Source organism: Hyaena hyaena, unplaced genomic scaffold (genome assembly GCF_003009895.1).
Source record: "Hyaena hyaena isolate Hyena2069 unplaced genomic scaffold, ASM300989v1 scaffold_1074, whole genome shotgun sequence".
Classification (NCBI taxonomy): Eukaryota; Metazoa; Chordata; class Mammalia; order Carnivora; family Hyaenidae; genus Hyaena; species Hyaena hyaena.
In genome coordinates this window covers 455,045-475,670 of record NW_024081711.1, presented here as the reverse complement: position 1 = coordinate 475,670, position 20,626 = coordinate 455,045, and the positions used below count along the sequence as shown (strand labels likewise).

Here is a 20,626-nt window from a genome sequence, read left to right as displayed (position 1 = left end):
GAGGGCTGTGGTCTTGCCTTTTAGTGTTCGCTGTTATTTAAGAGCACTTACTAGAGGAAAACCCTGTGCAGTTCATCTGACCCTCACCCCAACCCCACCCCGGTCCTGTCACTTGCATAACTTTTTTTTTTTTTTTTTTAAAGGAAGATATGGGTACGTGTTTCCATTGTAACCTTGTTTTGCAATTTATGTAAGAGTTATTTTCTTTAAATTTTATAATTTAAAAAGTGTATAGTTCTTTCTGGGGGCCAAATGATTATAAAATAATATTCTTATAGAATGGCTCTGAGGGCCTACTTTCTTCAGCATATAAAACAGACTCAGTACAGCAGCTTTGTGAGAGGTGCAGCTGTCATGTAAGCAATTTTGGCAGAAGGGTAATGGGAGATCACCTTGGGGAAGTGAAAGACCTAGAATTTCACTTTTCCCTCTCTCTCTAGAAATCTGAAGTTCAAGTAGCTTAATTCCTTTGAATTAATTTTTCTTGTATTTATGAAAAGAGGGACTATCTTAAGTAAAAATCTTTCTAAATTTCCAAAGGCAAAAATAGCGCCATTACAAAATTTATGGGTACTCAGTAAATCTACCACGGAGGAAAATATGTAGAAACATCTTCTGTCAAACAAAGTTATATCATTCAAAGGCTTTTAAAAAGCGTAAAGCCAACAGAAGCGTACTTTTTAGGATAAGTTAACCGAAGGGCTGAAGATCAGCCATTTTATTCATTTTCTAAAATGAGTTTTCGTCATAAATCATTAATCTGAAAGAAAATAAGAGGATTATGTTACAATGGAAAATTCAGTAGAAAAATTATTCTCTCTCTTTTAAATGTCATAGGCAGAACAAGCTGCTATAGCCTCTGAATTTGAGAACTACAAAGTCCGAGTTCACAATGTTCTAAAACAACAGAAAAATAAATCTGTGTCTCAGACTGAAACCGAGGGAGCTAAACAAGAAAGGTAAAGTCAAAATTGAAAGAAACATGCAGGTTTCCCTTCCTCCCCCTGAGATAGGTCCTCCATCTAGTAGGTTGAAAATCCGACTTTGATTTCATTTGACTGTGGAATTTTACATGCAATGTGGGCATGTAACGAAGGCAGGGCGTCTTGGCTTCACTGTCTCCAGGCAGCAGCAATGTGTAATATGGGTAGTGAAACCAGGAGATAGTCTTTGAGGTATAGACTAACAGTGTCATCTTGTTGTAGTAGGAGCTGGTCATAGTAGAAATACGGACATTAAAGTTATATTATGATTAGTTTCTACCATTTTGAAAATTTAGAAATAGATAAAAATGCTTCCTTGGTATACCCACCATTAATTAAGCTCAGTGCCTGAGTGGCTAAGTTGGTTGAGTGTCCAACTTTGGCTCAGGTCATGATCTTGTGGTCCATGCATTCAAGCCCATGTCAGGCTCTGTGCTGACAGCTCAGGGCCTGGAGCCTGCTTCAGATACTGTGTCTCCCTCTCTTTCTGACCCTCCCCTACTCACTCCCTCTCCCTCTCCCTCTCCCTCTCCCTCTCTCTCTCTCTCTCTGAAAAAATAAATATTTAAAATTTAATTAAGCTAAATAGAAATTGCTTGAGAACATTTTATTTATTTCTAAAAGTTTTAAATTAAGTACTAAATTCTAATCTGGAATTAAATTTTTCTTTTTAAATTTATGACCATGTTAATTATTTGTTTCCATAGTATATTTTTAATGCATCTTTAAAACTAGCATAAGATCATTTTTGTAAATTATTTGAAGATACACTAGAAATATGAAACAAGGCATTCTACAACAAGTGTGTTTTATAAGTAGAGGGTCAGTGTTCAAAGCAATTTTACATCTCCCTCTTACTGTTCTAGGACTAAATATTCTGCAACGTTTGTATGTTTACACTTGTGCTTTTTATTTAATTATCTATTAAATATGGGAACTGTAGACTAAAAAATGAGATATTTTCTCTGTCAGTAACCCATCTTCAAATTTCAAAGCAGAAATTGAATATTGACACATTTAATATGAAAATGTCAGCCTCTGCAAGAGTCTTTTTTGAAAATTTTTGTGTTGCTCTCTTTTTTTAATGTTTGAGAGAAAAAGCATGAGTGGGGGAGGAGCAGAAAGAGAGGAGGAGAGAGAGAATCTCAAGGAGGCTCTGCACTGTCAGTGTAGAACCCTGCATGGGGCTTGATCTCATGAACCATGAGATCATGACCTGAGCCAAAATCAAGAGTTGGACTCTTAACCAACTGAGCACCCAGAAACCCCTAGAGCCTTTTTTGATTTTGCTGGAATTTTTTATTCAAATTATTTTAATGTAAATATTTTACATTCCTTCTATTTTCTTATGCATTAAATGCTTTTTTTTTTTTAAGGAAACTAAGCTTATATCTGCATGATTTTTTTTTAAATTAAAACCATAGTGCTATAACAAAATAGGCCATTTTTAATACCATTCAATGGTCTCTTCTCCATTTGAATATGAAATTTATAAATTCAGAGACTTTTTTGTAAATCTGCAGTTGCCTAAGATAAATTCTGACTATGATGAGTTCTATAACTGAATTCTTCCAGTTATACTTTGCTTAGAATTGTCCATAATAATAACAAGAATATGACATTAAAAGATGAAATGATTAAAGTAAAATTTATTTGAAACCACAAAATCAGATTTACCTCTTCCAAATTTTTTGTAAAACTGTTTCTGTTTTAGAGAACACCTGGAAATGCTGATTGATCAACTAAAAATCAAGTTACAGGACACCCAAAATAACTTACAGATCAACGTATCCGAACTTCAGACATTACAGTCTGAACATGATACTCTGCTAGAAAGGCACAACAAGATGCTGCAGGAAACTGTGTCCAAAGAGGCAGAACTCCGTGAAAAGTAAGGTTGCTAGTGGCACCAAAAGTGTTTATACCAGGAAGCGGCGAAATATTTCCTTGCTAGAACTATTCAAGTGTTGCTTGCTGAGATAAGTTAAAAATAGGAAACAGATACTTCTAAAAGCTTGGTAACTTTATATTTCTATCTTAAAGCCCTCCTTTTTTATTGTTTTTATACTTCACTTTTTAAAAAAACAGTTAACTTTATCTGTTCATCCAGTATTCTGTCTCTTCTATGGCCTTTATGGCCAGAATGTTTCTTAAAAAAGAAAAAAAAAATTTCCAACTCAGGTGTCAAATTACAAGCATTTTTCTTTTTCTCTAGAGGAAAACATTCAGACAGCTGCTGGCTGAAAAAGAATATACAATTTACCTCTGCAACTGTCTTCACCTTGTTGTTATATGATTACTCTGTTAATCAGTACTTTGAGTACACATCAGGGGTATTGGCAGTTGGAGTAGATTATTGTGAACAAGGAACTTCGGATTCCTATAATCAAGAAATTGGGTGGTAACATTTGTTGTATCTTAGACTAAAGAAAAAGGTTCTTCATTGAGCATCATTCATCAAGGATGTTGGAATACTTTATGTATGTCACCTAATCTGTGATAATCTTGACACCTTCATTTTTTTGGCTTTCTAATCTTTTAGCAGTGTAATTTATATAAGTTAAACATGTAAATCAAAGGTTTCAGGGAAGATCTACCAATTTTCTAGCTACCTTTCAACAGAGTTTACCATGAGATTAGCTTAAATATAGTGATGCTTGCTTACTATTTACATTAGAAATTTCCCACACTTATTATTTACTCTTGAAAAGTTATTGCAAAATATATTGCTAACACAAATAAAAGTGTCAATGAAGACTCTAAAGTTCAATAAATATTTTTTGAGCGCCTACTATATGCTAGGCACTCTTAGTGCTAGAAACTTCACAACATTTCAGGTATTTTTAGAGGTCTTACCCCGCTTCTTGATACATATTAAGAGTGATACTGTTACTGGGGCGCCTGGGTGGCTTAGTCGGTTGAGCGGCCGACTTTCACTTAGGTCATGATCTCGCGGTTCGTGGGTTCGAGCCCCGTGTCGGGCTCTGTGCTGACTGCCAGCTCAGAGCCTGGAGCCTGCTTCAGTCTGTGACTCCCTCTCTCTCTGACCCTCCCCTGCTCACGCTGTCTCTCTCTCTCTCTCTCCTAGAAATAAATAAAACATTAAAAAAAAAAAATTTAAAAAAAAAGAGTGATACTGTTACTATCTGTGTCCTAGTATGAAGAAAGAGCCTTTTCTTTATAAATCCTCTTCTTTTTTAAACATCTTAATATTCATACTTTCTCTATATGAGATTGTTAAAACTAAGCTGAGCAGCTAATACCTACATTCCCCAGAGGATCCAGCAACTATAAACACACCAGTAATAGCTGGAACAGATCTTCCATCAGCACTGTTGTTCCAGGTCCGGATTGGTGTTCAGGTTTCTAGCTTTTAAGTAGGTAAAGTGAATAATGTCACTGATGTCACCTGCAAACTACCAACCTTACCCTGGCTATAAAATGTAACCCTTCTCGTCCTTAGAAACCTGTGTGACTGTTGACGGCTCTTCCTTTACTTCCCTAGTAGATACTATTTGAACAAAGGCGTATGAAGAAAGCAGTCTTGGGGGGTAACATACTCTAGCATTTTCTGAACTCATTGATCAGTATAAATTTGGCAATTAAGAAACCTTTTCCCAAGCATATGATATTTTTATTGTATGTCACCTGTTAGCCACTGAATTTTGTTTTAAAACCTAGTACAGTGTGCATATGGGTAGCACATAGAAAAAAGATCTTGGAAAGCTACATGCTGAACCATTAACAATGTCTATGCCTGAAGTTGAGATTTTACACTGCGGGGGGGGTGGGGGGGTGGGAGTGAATAAAAGAAAACTGTCACTTTTTCTGTAATTGGTTCTATATTGTTTGAATTTTTATGAGAATACTTGTGGCTCCCTTCCATTAAAAGAAAACTTTTATTTATTTATTTATTTATTTATTTATTTATTTATTTATTTTATAAAGCCAAACATAAAACACCAAGACTACAAGTGACCCATTAAACATAGCGGTTCCCAAACTATAGCTGCACCAGCTAGCATCAGGCTGACTACATAAAAATTGCATGGAAAACTGCTAAAAGTAGGCAATTTCTAGGACCACCTCCAGACATTTTGATTCAGTGGCTCTAGGATGAGAACTAGATGTCTGTATTTTTAACAAGGAACCTGATGATTCTACTGTGCAGCAAGAGCCAAAAAAAAAAACTGTAGTAAACCAAATCTGCATGCTTCAGAGTTTTGCATTACTTGGCTCAAAAATAGCTCAGAAAACCTTCCATAAGGCTTTCCCTAAGGCTTTATTTTTGAATCAAAAGAAAGTATTTTTTTTTCTTTTTCCAAGGTAATACAGTAAAGGTAGAGTAATCCTATTACCACATAAGATAAATTGAAAAGGGGACTAATTTAAAGTATAATTATTTTATGCTCTAGATTTAGCCCTATTTTCTGATAAATGATGAAGGAAATTCCTCATCTGAACCATTAATATGGTTACTCAAACAAGTTTCCTCATCTGAACTATAGAACACAGAAATTATTTTAACTAGATGGCTGCCAATGTCCACAGATGGTTAGCATGACTAGTACCATTATAGATGCTTTTAGAAGTGAATTCATACATTTGGTAAATATCTCAGGGCTAATTGTCAAATAGAACCCAGTTGAGAAAAGCTGAGTCAGCATGTCAAGTTCTCCTATGAAGTAAGTTCCTCTCACCCTTCAGGTTGTGTTCAATACAATCTGAGAACATGATGCTAAAGTCTGAACATGCACAGACTGTTAGTCAACTGACATCCCAAAATGAGGTCCTTCGCAGCAGCTTCCGCGATCAAGTGCGCCATTTGCAGGAAGAGCACAGAAAGACAATGGAAACTCTACAGCAGCAACTTTCCAAGGTGGAAGCTCAGCTTTTCCAACTTAAGAGTGAGCCAACCACAAGAAGTATGTGTGTATGCATGAAAGCATCAGTTGTTCATGTTCTCACGTATTTATGTCGCTTATACATTCTTCACAATGAATTTTGGATTTGCTTACTGAGAAGATATTTGAACTGTTTGAACCCTTATTGATTATACTTGTAGCTACCTCCATCACCTCTTACAGTACTAACTTTCATGTGTTTGTTACCCTCCGTGTAACACTATTTCCTGTTCTCTGACTCAGACATACCCTGTAGTCTCATGATACATGTCCAAATTCCAGTATTCACTGAATCTGGTGTTTTCCACTGTTGGTCACCAAATATATCTGTTTTGTGATTACTCATATGAGAGTGAGAGGTTAAGCTTCTAGGCAGACTTAAACATTAGGGCAGCACTGAACTTGTAGAATTGATTGACCAATATGGCTTCTTCTTTAAAATTTCTACTTAATTGTATTGGGTACCTGAGTGGCTCAGTCAGTTAAGTGTCTAACTCTTGATTTCGGCTCAGTTATGATCTCATGGTTCATGGGATTGAGCATCGAGCCTGCTTGGAATTCTCTCTCCCTCTCTCTCTGCCCCTCCCCTGCTTTTGTGCATATGCCAGTTCTCTCTCTCTCTCTCTCTCTCTCTCAAAATAAATAAACCTTAAGAAAAAGAGGCAACTTCATGGACAAGAAAATAAATGAAATTGGAAGTTAATAGATCTGGGTTAGAATTCTGGTCCCTAACCCTGCTATGACGCCTTGGACAAAGCCATTTAATTTCTTTGACCTTTGGGTTTCTTGGGATTAATAAGGTAATGTGTTTGACAGTGCCTTACAGATCTTACAGTACTACGCAAGTGTTCCTTATCAGCAAGCAGGAAAGCTTGGCTTGGGGAGTGTGATAGGTTAGCTCCTTGCTTTGGATCCTAGGCTTTTTTTTGGCTGAACACTAAAGATATGAGGGAGCAGTGGTAGGAACTAGAAGAGGTGAGGTTGTAAGACAGTGATCCACAAGAATATCTGTTTAGCAAAGTTCAGCAAGTGTGTTGTGTCAGAAAGTATGCAGCTATCTGAAATAACTAATCCTCAAAAACAATCTAGTTTTAGAATTTCTGCTAGTATTTTGCAACAATATAGCTCTATTACCCTATCTGATAGTATATATTATCTAGGTGGTAGCAATTAATTTATAGCTTCTGTTGAAATTATTTAAATGGTTAAAAGTTCAATAACTTATTTTAATAAATTTTTAGTACTGGCTTAGAAAGTCTTTATGCGCCAATTACCTGTCTCCTGGTTCTTCAAATTCCCTATCATACCTACATCCCTACAATCATTTTAATGTTATTGTGTATCTCTATGAATCTGAATCCATTGTCTCAAACAATCTCACACTTTTTAAAAACACATTTAATAGGCCCAGCTTCTTCCCACCAACCTTTGAAGAACCTTCGAGAAAGAAGAAGCACAGACCTTCCCCTACCGGACATGTACACCATAACCCGGGAGGAGGGAGAAGGGATGGAGACCACTGACACAGAGTCTGTATCTTCCTCTGGCACTCACACACAGTCATTAGAGCAACTGCTCAATTCCCCTGAAACTAAACTTGGTAGGTCTCTCTCTTTCAGTATGTTTTTCTTATTTAGCTCTGTTGTCCCATCTAATAAATCCTAACCCTTAAGTTATACATGCTTTTTTGAGCTACTCTGGAAAATTTCTTTCAGTGTTCCACCCCAAATGGAAGACTCTTCTATAGAATGAAGTAATTGTTTGTTTTTTGTTTTCTTTTTTTTTTTTAATGCTAGTTCTGCCCTAAGCTTGAGCCAGAAATAGATGGCTGTAAGCTCGGTAGTGGTATTAGAAAGTAGGATGAACTATTCTCTCACCCTTCTAAGAAACTGACAGCTTTCATTTATTCTTCTGGGTGACTTAGTAGTGCTACATGTATTTAAATATGGTAAATTTTCAGTAGATGTTAGTCTTACCTGTCATGAACATTAATGTTCATAAATCACAGAGAGTCTATCCTCTTCCTGAAGTTTCAGAATCTAGGGTAAGGACTGTTTGTGTCTGTGGTCACTGATTGTAGGGTAGGTGGAAACGGTAGTCACCCCTCCAGGCAAGGCTAGTAGTGATGAGATGGAGACATCATGACAGAGTGGCAGTGGACTGTAGAATCAGATCTGCCAAAATTACTTGTCAACTTCGAGCCTGTTCCCTTCTCTATAAAATTTGCATAATGATACCTATCCACCTCATAAAATTCTTATAAGCGTCCGTGATATAAATGATTGGTAAATGTTATTACTCCCCTTGTTTATAAGTCAAATGACATAAACTCTTGGGACATAAGCGAATGTGAGTGGTGAAACTGATAGAACAGTCTACAGATTCTAGAATTGGGGTTCATAGAACTTGAATCAAATTAGATTACTTGCTTTACAACAGAGATTCTGCCTTGTTACATTCATCATGTAACTGAGATATGTTGAATAGAAGAGTGACAGAGAGTGGACCTGAGTAATACTGCAAATTAAAATATCTCTACTTAGATATATTTCTTACTTAGAATCTTCATCTATAATCTCTGTTTTTGAGAATTAATTATTAGAACAACATCTTGCAGAGCCTCCTTTATGGCATGCTGAATTTACCAAAGAAGAATTGGTTCAAAAACTCAGTTCCACCACAAAAAGTGCTGATCACTTAAATGGCCTGCTTCGGGAAACAGAAGCAACCAATGCAATCCTTATGGAACAAATTAAGGTAAGGTCAAACACTGCCACCCAGAAAATATTCTCTGTACTGGGTCGGTTTTCTTGATCTCCCCTTCCCCCTCACTCTCTCAGATGAGACTTATCTATCACATCCATCTTGATTCTTTATGATACTACATTCCTGAAACTGAGAAATGTTACTTGCTTTGGTATATACTATAGAAAGACTACTTTAATTCCTGCTTTTTCTAAGAAACCATAATAGATTTAGAAATAGATTAGAGTAGGTTTACAAGCCGTTGTTCCACATATGCTTATGTAAAACTCAAATAGGTATGGGCCCTTAAGTTCTAAAGATAAACTGTGGACACTTCTCATTCAGATCTTTCAGCTGATATTTATGGCACTAAACTACTTATCACAATGGTGGATGGAGATAGGAAAGTAGTATAGGAATCTTTCCTATTTAAAAGGGACACTAGAAACATGTGGTAACAGGTAGATTGTGGAGCAGTTGAGGATTACACAATGCACCCAGGCTCACTGCTATGTCACTTCTCCAAAAATAGTCCTATTACTTATTGCACAGTTCTTGTGAGCCAGGCCCTGGGCTTTACATAGATCATTGCACTTAATCCTCACATCACTGATGAGAGAAATGATTGGAGCTGATAAATGGGGAGCAACATTGCAGCTCTTACGTATCTGGAGAGCACATGCTTCTGCCCCGTACATGCTTGTCCAAATAGGCTATCCTCCCTCTGTGTAGAGCCTCAGCTGTCCTTGTTCAGTTAACTGTTTAATGCTCAGTTATTACATTATTTGTAGCAAATTGTATATATTATGAGATTCACTTCTAAATGTCATAGTATGCATCTGTATAAAATAACATTTTCCTATCTATTCAAAATATCACATCTAACAAATTGCTAAATAGCCCAGTGAGCCTAAGTGACTATTCAAATGTTATAGTTCCACAAATTTACATTCCTGAGTGATTTCTTAGACCTATTGTCACTTTTTTGAATGACCATAGATTTTAGGACAGAGTTGGTTAACTTTCCTGGACTAACATAAAATGATGAAGTATAACTATTTTTGTTTGTTTCAACCAACAAATCTCCATTTAGACTGTTAAGTCTACCATCTTTTGTATCATCCTTTGCCCCATTTTTCTGGTAGTATTTTAGGTCATTTTATATTCCTGAATTTTTACTCCATCATGTAAACATAACTTCACTGTGGACACTGTAACTGTGTACCTGTAGTCCATGAGCTGCTGAGCTGAGTCTCTTCCATGTTGTCTGCTTCCCATCTGTTAGGAATTTCTTGATATTTCTATCTGCTTATTTTCTTCTCTCCTACTCTCTTGTTTTTAGTCATCTTTGGGGGGTATTTCAGCAAGAAAGGAAGAAAATTGCATGTGTTCAGTACACCATCTTTAACCTGAAGCTCCTAAAATCCATTTTTAACTCCTCTATGTAACATCAGGTCCTCAAAAGTGAAATAAGAAGACTGGAAAGAAATCAGGAAAGAGAAAAGTCTGTAGCTAACCTGGAGTACTTGAAGAATGTCTTGCTACAGTTCATTTTCCTGAAACCAGGTAGTGAGAAAGAAAGGCTCCTTCCTGTTATAGATACAATGCTGCAGCTCAGCCCTGAAGAAAAGGGAAAACTTGCTGCAATTGCTCAAGGTAGGTGAAGGAAAGTATTAGAACTTCTGTTTCATAACTTACATTAAATGATGGCCCTGTGGTTGAGACTTTGTGTGTGTGATTACCATCTTTTTCATGGCACGATGACTTAAAATATTTAAATTTTATTCAGTTGGGTGAGTTCTGTCATATGTGTAACCTGTGGCTAGATTTGAAAAGGTAACATCTAAACACTTCAGGGCAATTATAGTACATCATGTAATTTTAAGATGCAGCAAAATACAATACAGTGTTTAGTTAGATCTTTTGAAAATTGGACTTGTAATTCTAGCGTTGATTCCATCAAAGAATGTGGTTTTATTTTATATCATACTTTTTTAAAAACTTGTATTAGTTTATTCTCTCCTATGTCATGTCCACTTTTACCTTTTCTCCCCCACATAGTCTCAAGGCAACAATGATATGGCTCAACACTTGGTACATATCAAACCCAACAGTCCATTTCTTAAAGCACATGCAGCTTTAAAGCTGTCCTATGTTTGGAGCTTAGATTTTTGTGTCGAATAGATTTAATACTGTGATTTCATAAACTCCTTTAAAATGACGCACATACAGCTGCTGTCGTTATCTGACTTGAGACTGTATCTTAACGATCATGGTTTCATTTTTGTTAGTTTAAAATGTTTTTTTTATCACTGACCTTTTCAAGCATGCAGGCAGAATATTATCATGTTGCATGTAGTTCTCAGTCATCTTTAGCAGTCTTCAACTCATGGTCAGACTTCTTTTGACAAGGGGAAGAGCAGAGCTATTGATTCTAAAGCAAGTCCCACATATCATATGATTTCCCCCGCAAATACTTCTCTGTGTATTGGATCCCTCTGCCGTCTACACCCAGTTCACATTCAGTGTTCCTATTATCACAGATGTCTTTATCTGTAGCATTTCCATGCTCTTTTTTGTAATATCTCAATTATTAGTTGAGGAAGCTGCTCATTTGTCATACAGAAGCTCAGTTCTGAGTTTGGCACTTTGAGATAGCATTTAACTTGTTCCATTATTGCCTATAAATAGGAAGTTAGATCTCTAATTAGATCCAGGTGCAAATGGGTGGGAGACAAAAATGCCTCATAGGTAATGTTGTGTAATTTCTGAGACATTGTATCAGTAAGCCCAGAATGTCTAGTTGTCACACTTGGTTTACCTCATGGTGGTGCTCTTTAACATGTTCCTCCATCCCCTATAAATCCTGATTAACTGGTAATGCTGGAGAGTGGTGCTCAAAATTGAGCAGGTATCAGAATCATCTAGTGCAATGATTAAAACTCAGATTGCTGGACACCCTCCTCCCCGCCAAGTTTCTGGTTCAATAGATTGGAGAGTTTGCATTTTTAACATGGTCATCTGGTCCGGTTACCATACCTTGAGAAACCCTGATGTAGAGGACTGGTATGATTTGGGTTTTGTTTGTTTGAAATTGGTTTTGCAGAAATACTTCATACATAGAGCTCATTGTTTCTTTGAAACTGTTGTCTTACAATACATCTGAGTAATGATGAGGGAGGAAGATTCTCAATATGATAGTAACCTCAGTTCTGCTAATTATAGGGTATGTTACTTTAGCCACAGTAGTATTTTTGTCACAAGAACCAAGTAAGAATACATCATGTATATTTTTTGTAATTAGTTATCCTGATCATAAATTTGCTTTTATATATTTTTGTTTAGTCTATCAAAACTAAAAATATTTTTTGTTATAAAATTAACCAGGACTTTAGGAATGATATGTGTATTTTTAAATTAAAGCATACTTCGGGGCACCTGGGTGGCTTAGTTGGTTAAGCGTCCAACTTTCGCTTAGGTCATGATCTCACAGTTCGTGGGTTCGAGCCCCACGTTGGGCTCTGTGCTGACTGCCAGCTCAGAGCCTGGAGCCTTTTTCAGTCTGTGACTCCCTCTCTCTCTGACCCTCCCCTGCTCACGCTGTCTCTTTCTCTGTCTCCTAGAAATAAATAAAACATTAAAAAAAAAAAAAGCATACTTCAATGAAATGATCTCAAAATACTTAGTATATCTAATAGTCTTTTTTAAAGCCCAGAATATTTAATGTAATGTAGGTGTTACACTCAAGTGGCTCCTGTTAGTTGAGGGCCCATTGATTAAAAGATCTCAAAGAGACTAACTTAAGGATTCTGGTAACACAGATGTTATTGGTCATCCCACAAGGTGTATATAAGAAGTTCATTAGAAACTCAGAAGTCTAATACAGGTATTTTGCTAAGTCCTATAAACATATTGGGAAAATCCCCTAAACTACTATACCTTATAAAGATTATTTACTTCTTACCTCTTATCTATGTGAGCAAACAAAGGAAAACTTATAAAAATTGAATTAAAAGCAGCTATGGTCTGGCAGCAGATAGAGATATGGCTTAAATGAGAATTATTAAACTGAAAGATAGATCAGAAGGAATCACTCAGAATTCAGCAGGGAGAAACAATGGGAGAAAAAATTAGGAGAGTGGGTAATAGACATAAAAGATAGAATGAAGACATTTAGCATATATTTAGTAATTGAAGTTCTAGAAAAAGAGAAGAGGAAAGAATGAGGTAGAGACGGTATTGATGAGGTAGAGATGGTATGGAAGAGAGTGGCTGAAAATTTTTCAGAGCCAGTGAAGGACCTCCATCCACACAGTTGAAAAGTCTCAATACAATTTCCAGTAGGATAAATGAAAGGAGGTGTGCCTCTTCACATAAAAGTAAAAATGCCCCCAAAAAGGACAGAGTCTCAAAAGAAGACCCATTGCCTCTTTACCTTTTAAATGTTTTTTTTATTTTTTTAATTTTAATTTTATTTTTTATTTTTATTTTTTTTTAACATTTTTTATTTATTTCTAGGAGAGAGAGAGAGAGACAGCGTGAGCAGGGGAGGGTCAGAGAGAGAGGGAGTCACAGACTGAAACAGGCTCCAGGCTCTGAGCTGGCAGTCAGCACAGAGCCCGACGCGGGGNGAGCAGGGGAGGGTCAGAGGGAGAGGGAGTCACAGACTGAAACAGGCTCCAGGCTCTGAGCTGGCAGTCAGCACAGAGCCCGACGCGGGGCCTGAACCCACGAACCGTGAGATCATGACCCAAGCGAAAGTCGGACGCTTAACCGACTAAGCCACCCAGGCGCCCCGCCTCTTTACCTTTTAAAGGAGTGATAGACTCACAGTGGACCTTGCAGCAGCATTGGTGGAGTACTGTCTTTAGTCTGCTATAAGAAATAAATGTGAACTTTGGGGGGCACCTGGGTGGCTCAGTCGGTTAAGCATCCTACTTCAGCTCAGATCATGATTTTGTGGTTTGTGAGTTCGAGCCCCACATCAGGCTCTCTACTGTCAGCACAGAGCCACCTTCCCATCCTCTGTTCACTTCTGTCTCTCTGCCCCTCCCCTGCTCCTATTCACGCATGCTCTCTTTCTCAAAAATAAACATTAACAAAAAAATAACTGTAAATCTTGGAAAAATATTTCTCAAGATCTTTTCTGATAGAAGCTTCAAGAAATCACTTCCATTGGCAATGCTCAACTGTGTACTTCATGTATAAGAAAAACATAAGTGGAAGGTCTGAGATGCAAGAAGAAATGCCATGCACAGGAAACTTGTCACCATGCTACAGATAAGGGTCTTAGGTCCCACCAGCCAGACCAAGGACATTTACCAAGACTTGGAAGGCAGTAGACCACATTATACACGTCTAGGGTGCCAGAAGAGAGGATCTGAGGGTTGCTCTTCCTGGCAGTGAAAGGAATGGGACTATAAGAGCAAAGAACACAGTACCTCTTGCCTCCTCCATCTCCTTTGAAGCAGGGTTTATAATCTCTGATTTTTTGTAGAGATTATACCAGTATTTTTCATTCAGGTTGTTAATCACTAATGGATATTGAAATTAATTTGGTGAATCACATCTAGAACATTTTTTTAATTGAGGGAATGAGACAAACATCAGAATACATTGAATCTGTAATTCAGGTTAGGGTAAGAATTGTTTGTTGAAGTTCTCTGGTTATAGGTGTGGATGCTGGTATCTGTCTGACTGTATCAGTTCCTGATATAAAATGTTTGCCTTTCTGTGAGTCTGGGTCACAAATATTTGAGAAACATTAGCTTAGGGGATAAAGTAACTCTGACAAGTGATATCCAACTCCTTATAATAAACACCCATTAAGGACCCAGTTTGCCCCGCAGGCAAGTGTCATGAGCTGCTCAAAGCTGCCTGTCACATCTCTACATAAGGCAGAATAACACAAAGTGCTGTATTAGCCTCCAAACAAGTTATGTGAATAAGATACTGCTCAGTTAGCATAGGTTGTTGCTCTGTATGCAGTGCAAATGTTAACTCCCCATCTTCCTGGATGTTGGATCCCAATTCACAGGTTGTGGATTTCATTTCTTCGTGAGCCACAACTTGAGTTAAGCAGGGTTGTTGGTCATATCGTGCTTCTCTTTGCAAGACTGGAATCTCAACTTAACTGCTCAAGTAAGAGCAAAGGTTGTTTCTCTACATCTTTACTCCCCAACTAGGTTATAATTTGCAGAACTGTATATTGTTCCTTAGTGTAGGCATTACCAAAGTCTAATACTCTATAGAAGTAAGTAAAGAGGAAAAAGACCTAAAACTAATAGATTATATACCAATTTTACCTTGATTAAGAAAAGAAAAGAAAAGAAAAGAAAAAGGCCAACAATTCAATAGGAAAATAGGTGAAGACGTGAAGCTTTTTTGATTATCTCCAGACTGGCAGGAAAACACTCACATACTAATGTAAGTGCCTGATTTGGTTAGAAGAGGATGTAGAACCTTATCAGAAGAGAGCAGTTACTCAGTGCAGGAGCAAATGCACCCTATCTCAGCCTTTCTGTGGTCCTTATTCACCAGAGAAGAACAACTCCCAGGAACATTGTCTGCACGGGACAGAGTCCTGCGAGATCTGAGACACAGATCAGGTCATGATCTCACAGTTCAGGGATTTGGACCCCATTGTTGGGGTCTGTGCTAATTAATGACATGGAGCCTGCTTGGGACTCTGTCTCTCCCTCTCTCTCTGCTCCTCTCCTACTTCTCATTCTGTCTGTCTGTCTCGCTCAAAAATAAACATTTTTATAAAAATTGGTTAAATAATAATAAAATAAAATAAAGTTTCTCTATTTAAAATTTTGGAAATGCCTCTCTGCATGAGATCTACTTGTGATACATATATATGCTTGAAAACACAGAAGGCATCTGGGAGGGAGCATACTGAATTTAATAGTTGTCACTTTGGGGGAGAAGTGGGGAGGTGGGAAAGGACATGTAATAAGAAGTGTTCACTTTTTTTTTTAAGGTTGTAAAACTTTCAAATCATATATATTAATATACAAGCATAGTAAGAAGAAAACAGTAAAGGAGGCCTTGTCTGAAATTTTCTTGGAACCCCAGAATATTTCTGAATTTTAAGACAGAATTTGTTTGTGTTGAACATAAAAAAGATAAGAGGAAACTGGAACACTCAATACAAAATGATTTAACTGCCTGGGGAAAAGTTTGGCATTTTAAAAAAGTTAAACATCATTATTATTATACAATAATAGTCACACTCAGAAGTATATATACAAGAGAAATTAAAGCCTTTGTTCACACAAAAGGTTATACAAACCTAACCACTGAATGATACACTTTAAAAGGGTGAATCTTATGGTATGCAGATCACTTCTCAGTAAATGTTGAAATAAAAAACCCATGCACAAATGTTTTTAGCAGCTTTATTTTAAATTGGAAAAAACTAGAAACAGTTCAGATATCCTTCACTGTCAAATGAATAAAGCAAACTAATCTGATAGAGCCACCAGTGGAATCCTATTCAGTGGTAAAAGGGAATGAACTACTGATACACATGGAACACAGACAATTCTCAGTGCATCCTGCTAACTGAAAGGAACCAAACTCCAGAGATATACAATGTGATTAAATTTATATGACTTTCTAGAAAAGCCAGAAAGGTAGAGATGGTGGTGTTATACCTAAAAAGGATGAATTTTACCAGGAGTAAATTCTATGTCAATGTATTTGATTTTAAAATGATTAAAAACAATCGTTTTTTGTTTATCTTGGTTTCATTTTGAGGTTTACCACAACACTTTTAGGTTTAGATTCTAAGTTATTTAAGGCTTCTGTTTTAAAAGAATGTAAAAATTTCCCTTATTGTCAATAATACTTAGTTGTATTGGGGACTTTATCTTGGAATTGTCTAACGGAGAAAGACAAATACTGAAAGTTCAAGGACAGATTCATAACATCAAAGTATGGTATGAAAAGGTTAATACCTGTTTTTTCTTTTTTAACTTTCCAAAGGTGAGGAAGAAAATGCTTCCCGTTCCTCCGGATGGGCATCCTATCTGCATAGTTGGTCAGGACTTCGATAGACTGATGGGAAAACATTATTTATTTACCAAATAGAATCCATTTGGCAAAAAAGGTTCACATATATTGCTGTCATTCTTTTGTCCAATAGTGTGTGTGTATATATTCACATCTACATATATTTATACATACCTATGTCAGATGTATTTAAAAAGTCTCTGCTTGAAGTAAAAACATGAAGTAAGTACAGCAGCCTGAAGTGTTGATACCAGTCCACAGCCCTTTGACCCTGTGACCTCCCACATGTGCTGCCAGATGAAAATACCAAGAACGAAGTCACGCCCTTCTTCTGTGAAACCTCAGGACCCACCTGTTTCTGGGAAGTACTGTGAATTTTGAAGTTAAATTTTGGTACATTACCAACTGGAATTTAGGTTTCTAAAATAATGTTAGGGGCGCCTGGGTGGCTTAGTCGGTTAAGCGTCCGACTTTCGCTTAGGTCATGATCTCATGGTTCGTGGGTTCGGGCCCTGCGTCGGGCTCTGTGCTGACTGCAAGCTCAGAGCCTGGAGCCTGTTTCAGATTCTGTGTCTCCCTCTCTCTCTGACCCTCCCCTGCTCACGCTGTCTCTCTCTCTCTCTCTTAGAAATAAATTTAAAAAAAATTAAAATAATGTTAGAAGACTGTTTATTGCAAGATCAGACTTGCAGATGGATTATTATTATAAATTGTTAAAGAAAATTTGTTAACTAGAATATGAAGAAAAAAAAAGAATATGAAGGAAAATACTTTATTGCTAAAGTTGACATGTTTATTAAGGGATTATAAAGCAAATATGTGCTGTTAATAATGAAACTAAAATACAGTTTAATTACTTTAAAATGAACTGTCCTTTTTTTCTCTGTATTATCTCAAAACTCATTATGTTGTTAGAAGCTCTACCATTGGCTGGTGTGGCACGGAACATGAACGTAGGGGACCAAGCTCATTACCTCGGGGTAATTTCATGATGTCTCTCCAGGCTCTTAAGAGGATTTGTCTACTTTTAAACCATGAATCTGTTTTGAGAATTCTTTCCATCTCCCCTAATAAAAACTTATCAGCACGTTGTCATTCAGCATTGTATCTAATATGAGACTGGTGCTTCCCGTGGCCCAGCAGACATGCCATATCGCAAGGAGCTTCAGGAAGCCACCCTTAGAGGCCAGTGTCATGGTTCCACAGGTCTTGTGAATAACTCGAGATGGTGGCAGTACCTGCCTTTGATGGCCTGAGTAAATTTTATTGACTAGATGAAAATTGTATTCCTAAATCATAAATTTGACAGTTCTATTTTAATATTTATCTGATGGAAAAAATCAGCAAACAGTATGCTCTGTAAAGTTCTCTTAAGCCTTCCAATTTATACCCTAATTTTCAGTCTCAGCTGTTAAACTGATTTTGTATTTTGGTTACTTAGAACATTTGTTTCCAATTTAATTTAACTGAAATTTGCTGCTGGCATGTTGAGTTTGTTCTTTAAAAAATATCTCCTATTTCTGCCTTTCCTCCTATTTTAGAAAAACAGACCTAACTAGTGAAGGTATTAATGAAAATGCATGCATTTCAAAGCTGACTTTAAAAGTTTAGTTGTTTTACTTTATAAACTGTGAAGATGTGGATGCCAGCTGCATACTATGTAACTATAATAGTATTTAAGTAAATTTCACTTTAAGTCTAGGCCTTTTTGAAATCTATATAAACCCGTTTTCAAATACAGTCTCTACTTATGAATGTAATAACAAAAATACCTTTTTGCATGATAAAAAAAATTATTACTTTGATTATAAAAGTGATATTCTTTCATGGCTTCAGCAGTGAGGGGAAATGTAATGATTATTTTAATATTTCTATTAAATGTATTTAACTGTATATTATATTTTTATGCCTACTCTTTTTCTGTTAGACACTATCTCTTTAGGGTTTTGAGTTAGTTTATGAATTGGCATTGCAGATTTCTTCACTGCTTTCTTTAGACACTTGGGACCTAGAATGTCATGTGCTTGAGAGAACTGACATTTTGGTATGTAAAGTGTAGCCCGTGATGCCTTCCATGTCTGACATCTACCTTCCAACTGGATCCAGGAACCACATTTAGCCTCACTTTGGGCACCTCTCAAGTTCCAGCCTCCTCTGTGATATAAGTACCTCTTGTATACAGTGAGATTTGATTATGCTCCAAGCTGTGTAAGATCAAGAATTATATACCAAAACGGGAAGCATCACCATCCCAGACTTTAGCCTCTACTACAAAGCTGTCATCATCAAGACAGTGTGGTATTGGCACAAAAACAGACACATAGACCAATGGAATAGAATAGAGAACTCAGATTTGGACCCAAAAGTATACAGCCAACTAATCTTTGACAAAGCAGGAAAGAGTATCCAATGGAAAAAAGACAGCCTCTTTAATAGATGGTGCTGGGAGAACTGGACAGCAACATGCAGAAGAATGAAACTAGATCATTTTCTCACACCATACACAAAAACAAACTCAAAATGGACAAAGGACCTGAACGTGAGACAGGAAACCTTCAAAATCCTGGAAGAGAAAACCGGAAATAACCTCCTTGACCTCCACCGCAGCAATTTCTTACTTGACACATCCCCAAAAACAAGGGAATCAAGAGCAAAAATGAACTATTAGGACCTCATCAAGATTAAAATCTTCTGCACAGCAAAGGAAACAATCCATAAAACTAATAGACAACTGACAGAATGGGAAAAGATAGTTGCAAATGCCATATCAGATAAAGGGCTAGTATCCAAAATCTATAAGGAACTCACCAAACTCCACACCTGAAAAACAAACAATCCACAATCCAGTGGAGAAATGGGCAAAAGAGATGAACAGACACTTCTCCAAAGAGGACATCCAGATGGCCAACAGATACATCAAATGATGTTTAGCATCCCTCCTCATCAGGGAAATACAAATCAAAACCACACTCAGATACCACCTCATGCTGGTCAGAGTGGCTAAAATGAGCACATCAGAGGACTCTAGATGCTGGCGAGGATGTGGAGAAACGGGCACCCTCCTACACTGTTGGTGGGAATTTAATCTGGTTCAGCTCCTCTGGAAAACAGTGTGGAGTTTCCTTATTAAATTAACAATAGAACTCCCCTATGACCCAGCAATAGCACTGCTAGGAATTTACCCAAGGGATACAGGAGTGCTGATGCATAGGAGCACATGGACCCCAATATTCATTGCAGCACTCTCAACAATAGCCGAAACATGGAAAGAGCCTAAGTGTCCATTAACGGATGAATGGATCAAGAAGATGTGGTTTATCTATACAATGGAATACTACATGGCAATGAGAAACAATGAAATCTGGCCATGTGTAGCAACTTGGATGGTCCTTGAGGGTGTTATGCCGAGCGAAATAAGTCAGGCAGAGAAGGACAAATACCATATGTTTGCATGTATAGGAGGATTAGGAGGAACTTAATGGAGGACCATGGGTGAGAAGAAGGGGAAAAATAGTGGGGAAGAGGGAGGAAGGCAAACCATTAGAGACTCTTGAATGCTGAAAACAAACTGAGGGCAGATAGGGTGAGGGGGAGGGGAAGGGAGGAGATGGGCATGGAGGAGGGCACTTGTGGGGATGAGCACTGGGTGTTATATGGAAACCAACTTGACAAACTATTAAAAAAGAAAAAAATTATATTCCTTTAAACTTTGAAAATTATATTCCTTTAAACAAACTTTGGCAGAAGTGTAATTGAATTGCTTACTAGCAAAGCTAAGGCTTGGAAAGGCATGTAGCGTTTTGTCTTCTTTTTAAGCCCCATGTTAGCTGATGATGTTGCTGGAAATAGTATTGAAGAGTGTGAAATTTCTAATAAAGACACAATTTGGTATTTGGTGAATAGCATGACAGAAAAAAAGTACTTGTATCTATGATTAAGTTGGAGTGTAGGTTGCAACTTGGTCTAAGACTATTT

At 37.2% G+C, this 20,626-nt stretch overlaps 1 protein-coding gene across 2 annotated transcripts in view; it reads left to right on the top strand.

Moving 5' to 3' along the window:
- The window catches only part of GCC2 (GRIP and coiled-coil domain containing 2), a 51,461-nt gene extending 34,581 nt beyond the window's left edge, over nucleotides 1–16,880 (top strand). For both annotated transcript variants that reach the window (XM_039222201.1, XM_039222200.1), the window contains 7 exons: nucleotides 838–959; nucleotides 2,698–2,874; nucleotides 5,691–5,908; nucleotides 7,293–7,487; nucleotides 8,505–8,644; nucleotides 10,087–10,288; nucleotides 16,625–16,880. In XM_039222201.1, coding sequence (XP_039078132.1) covers nucleotides 838–959; nucleotides 2,698–2,874; nucleotides 5,691–5,908; nucleotides 7,293–7,487; nucleotides 8,505–8,644; nucleotides 10,087–10,288; nucleotides 16,625–16,695 — 1,125 coding nt within the window. In that variant the 3' untranslated portion in view covers nucleotides 16,696–16,880. The remainder of the gene's footprint in view (nucleotides 1–837; nucleotides 960–2,697; nucleotides 2,875–5,690; nucleotides 5,909–7,292; nucleotides 7,488–8,504; nucleotides 8,645–10,086; nucleotides 10,289–16,624) is intronic.
- The last annotated feature ends 3,746 nt before the right edge of the window (nucleotides 16,881–20,626 follow it).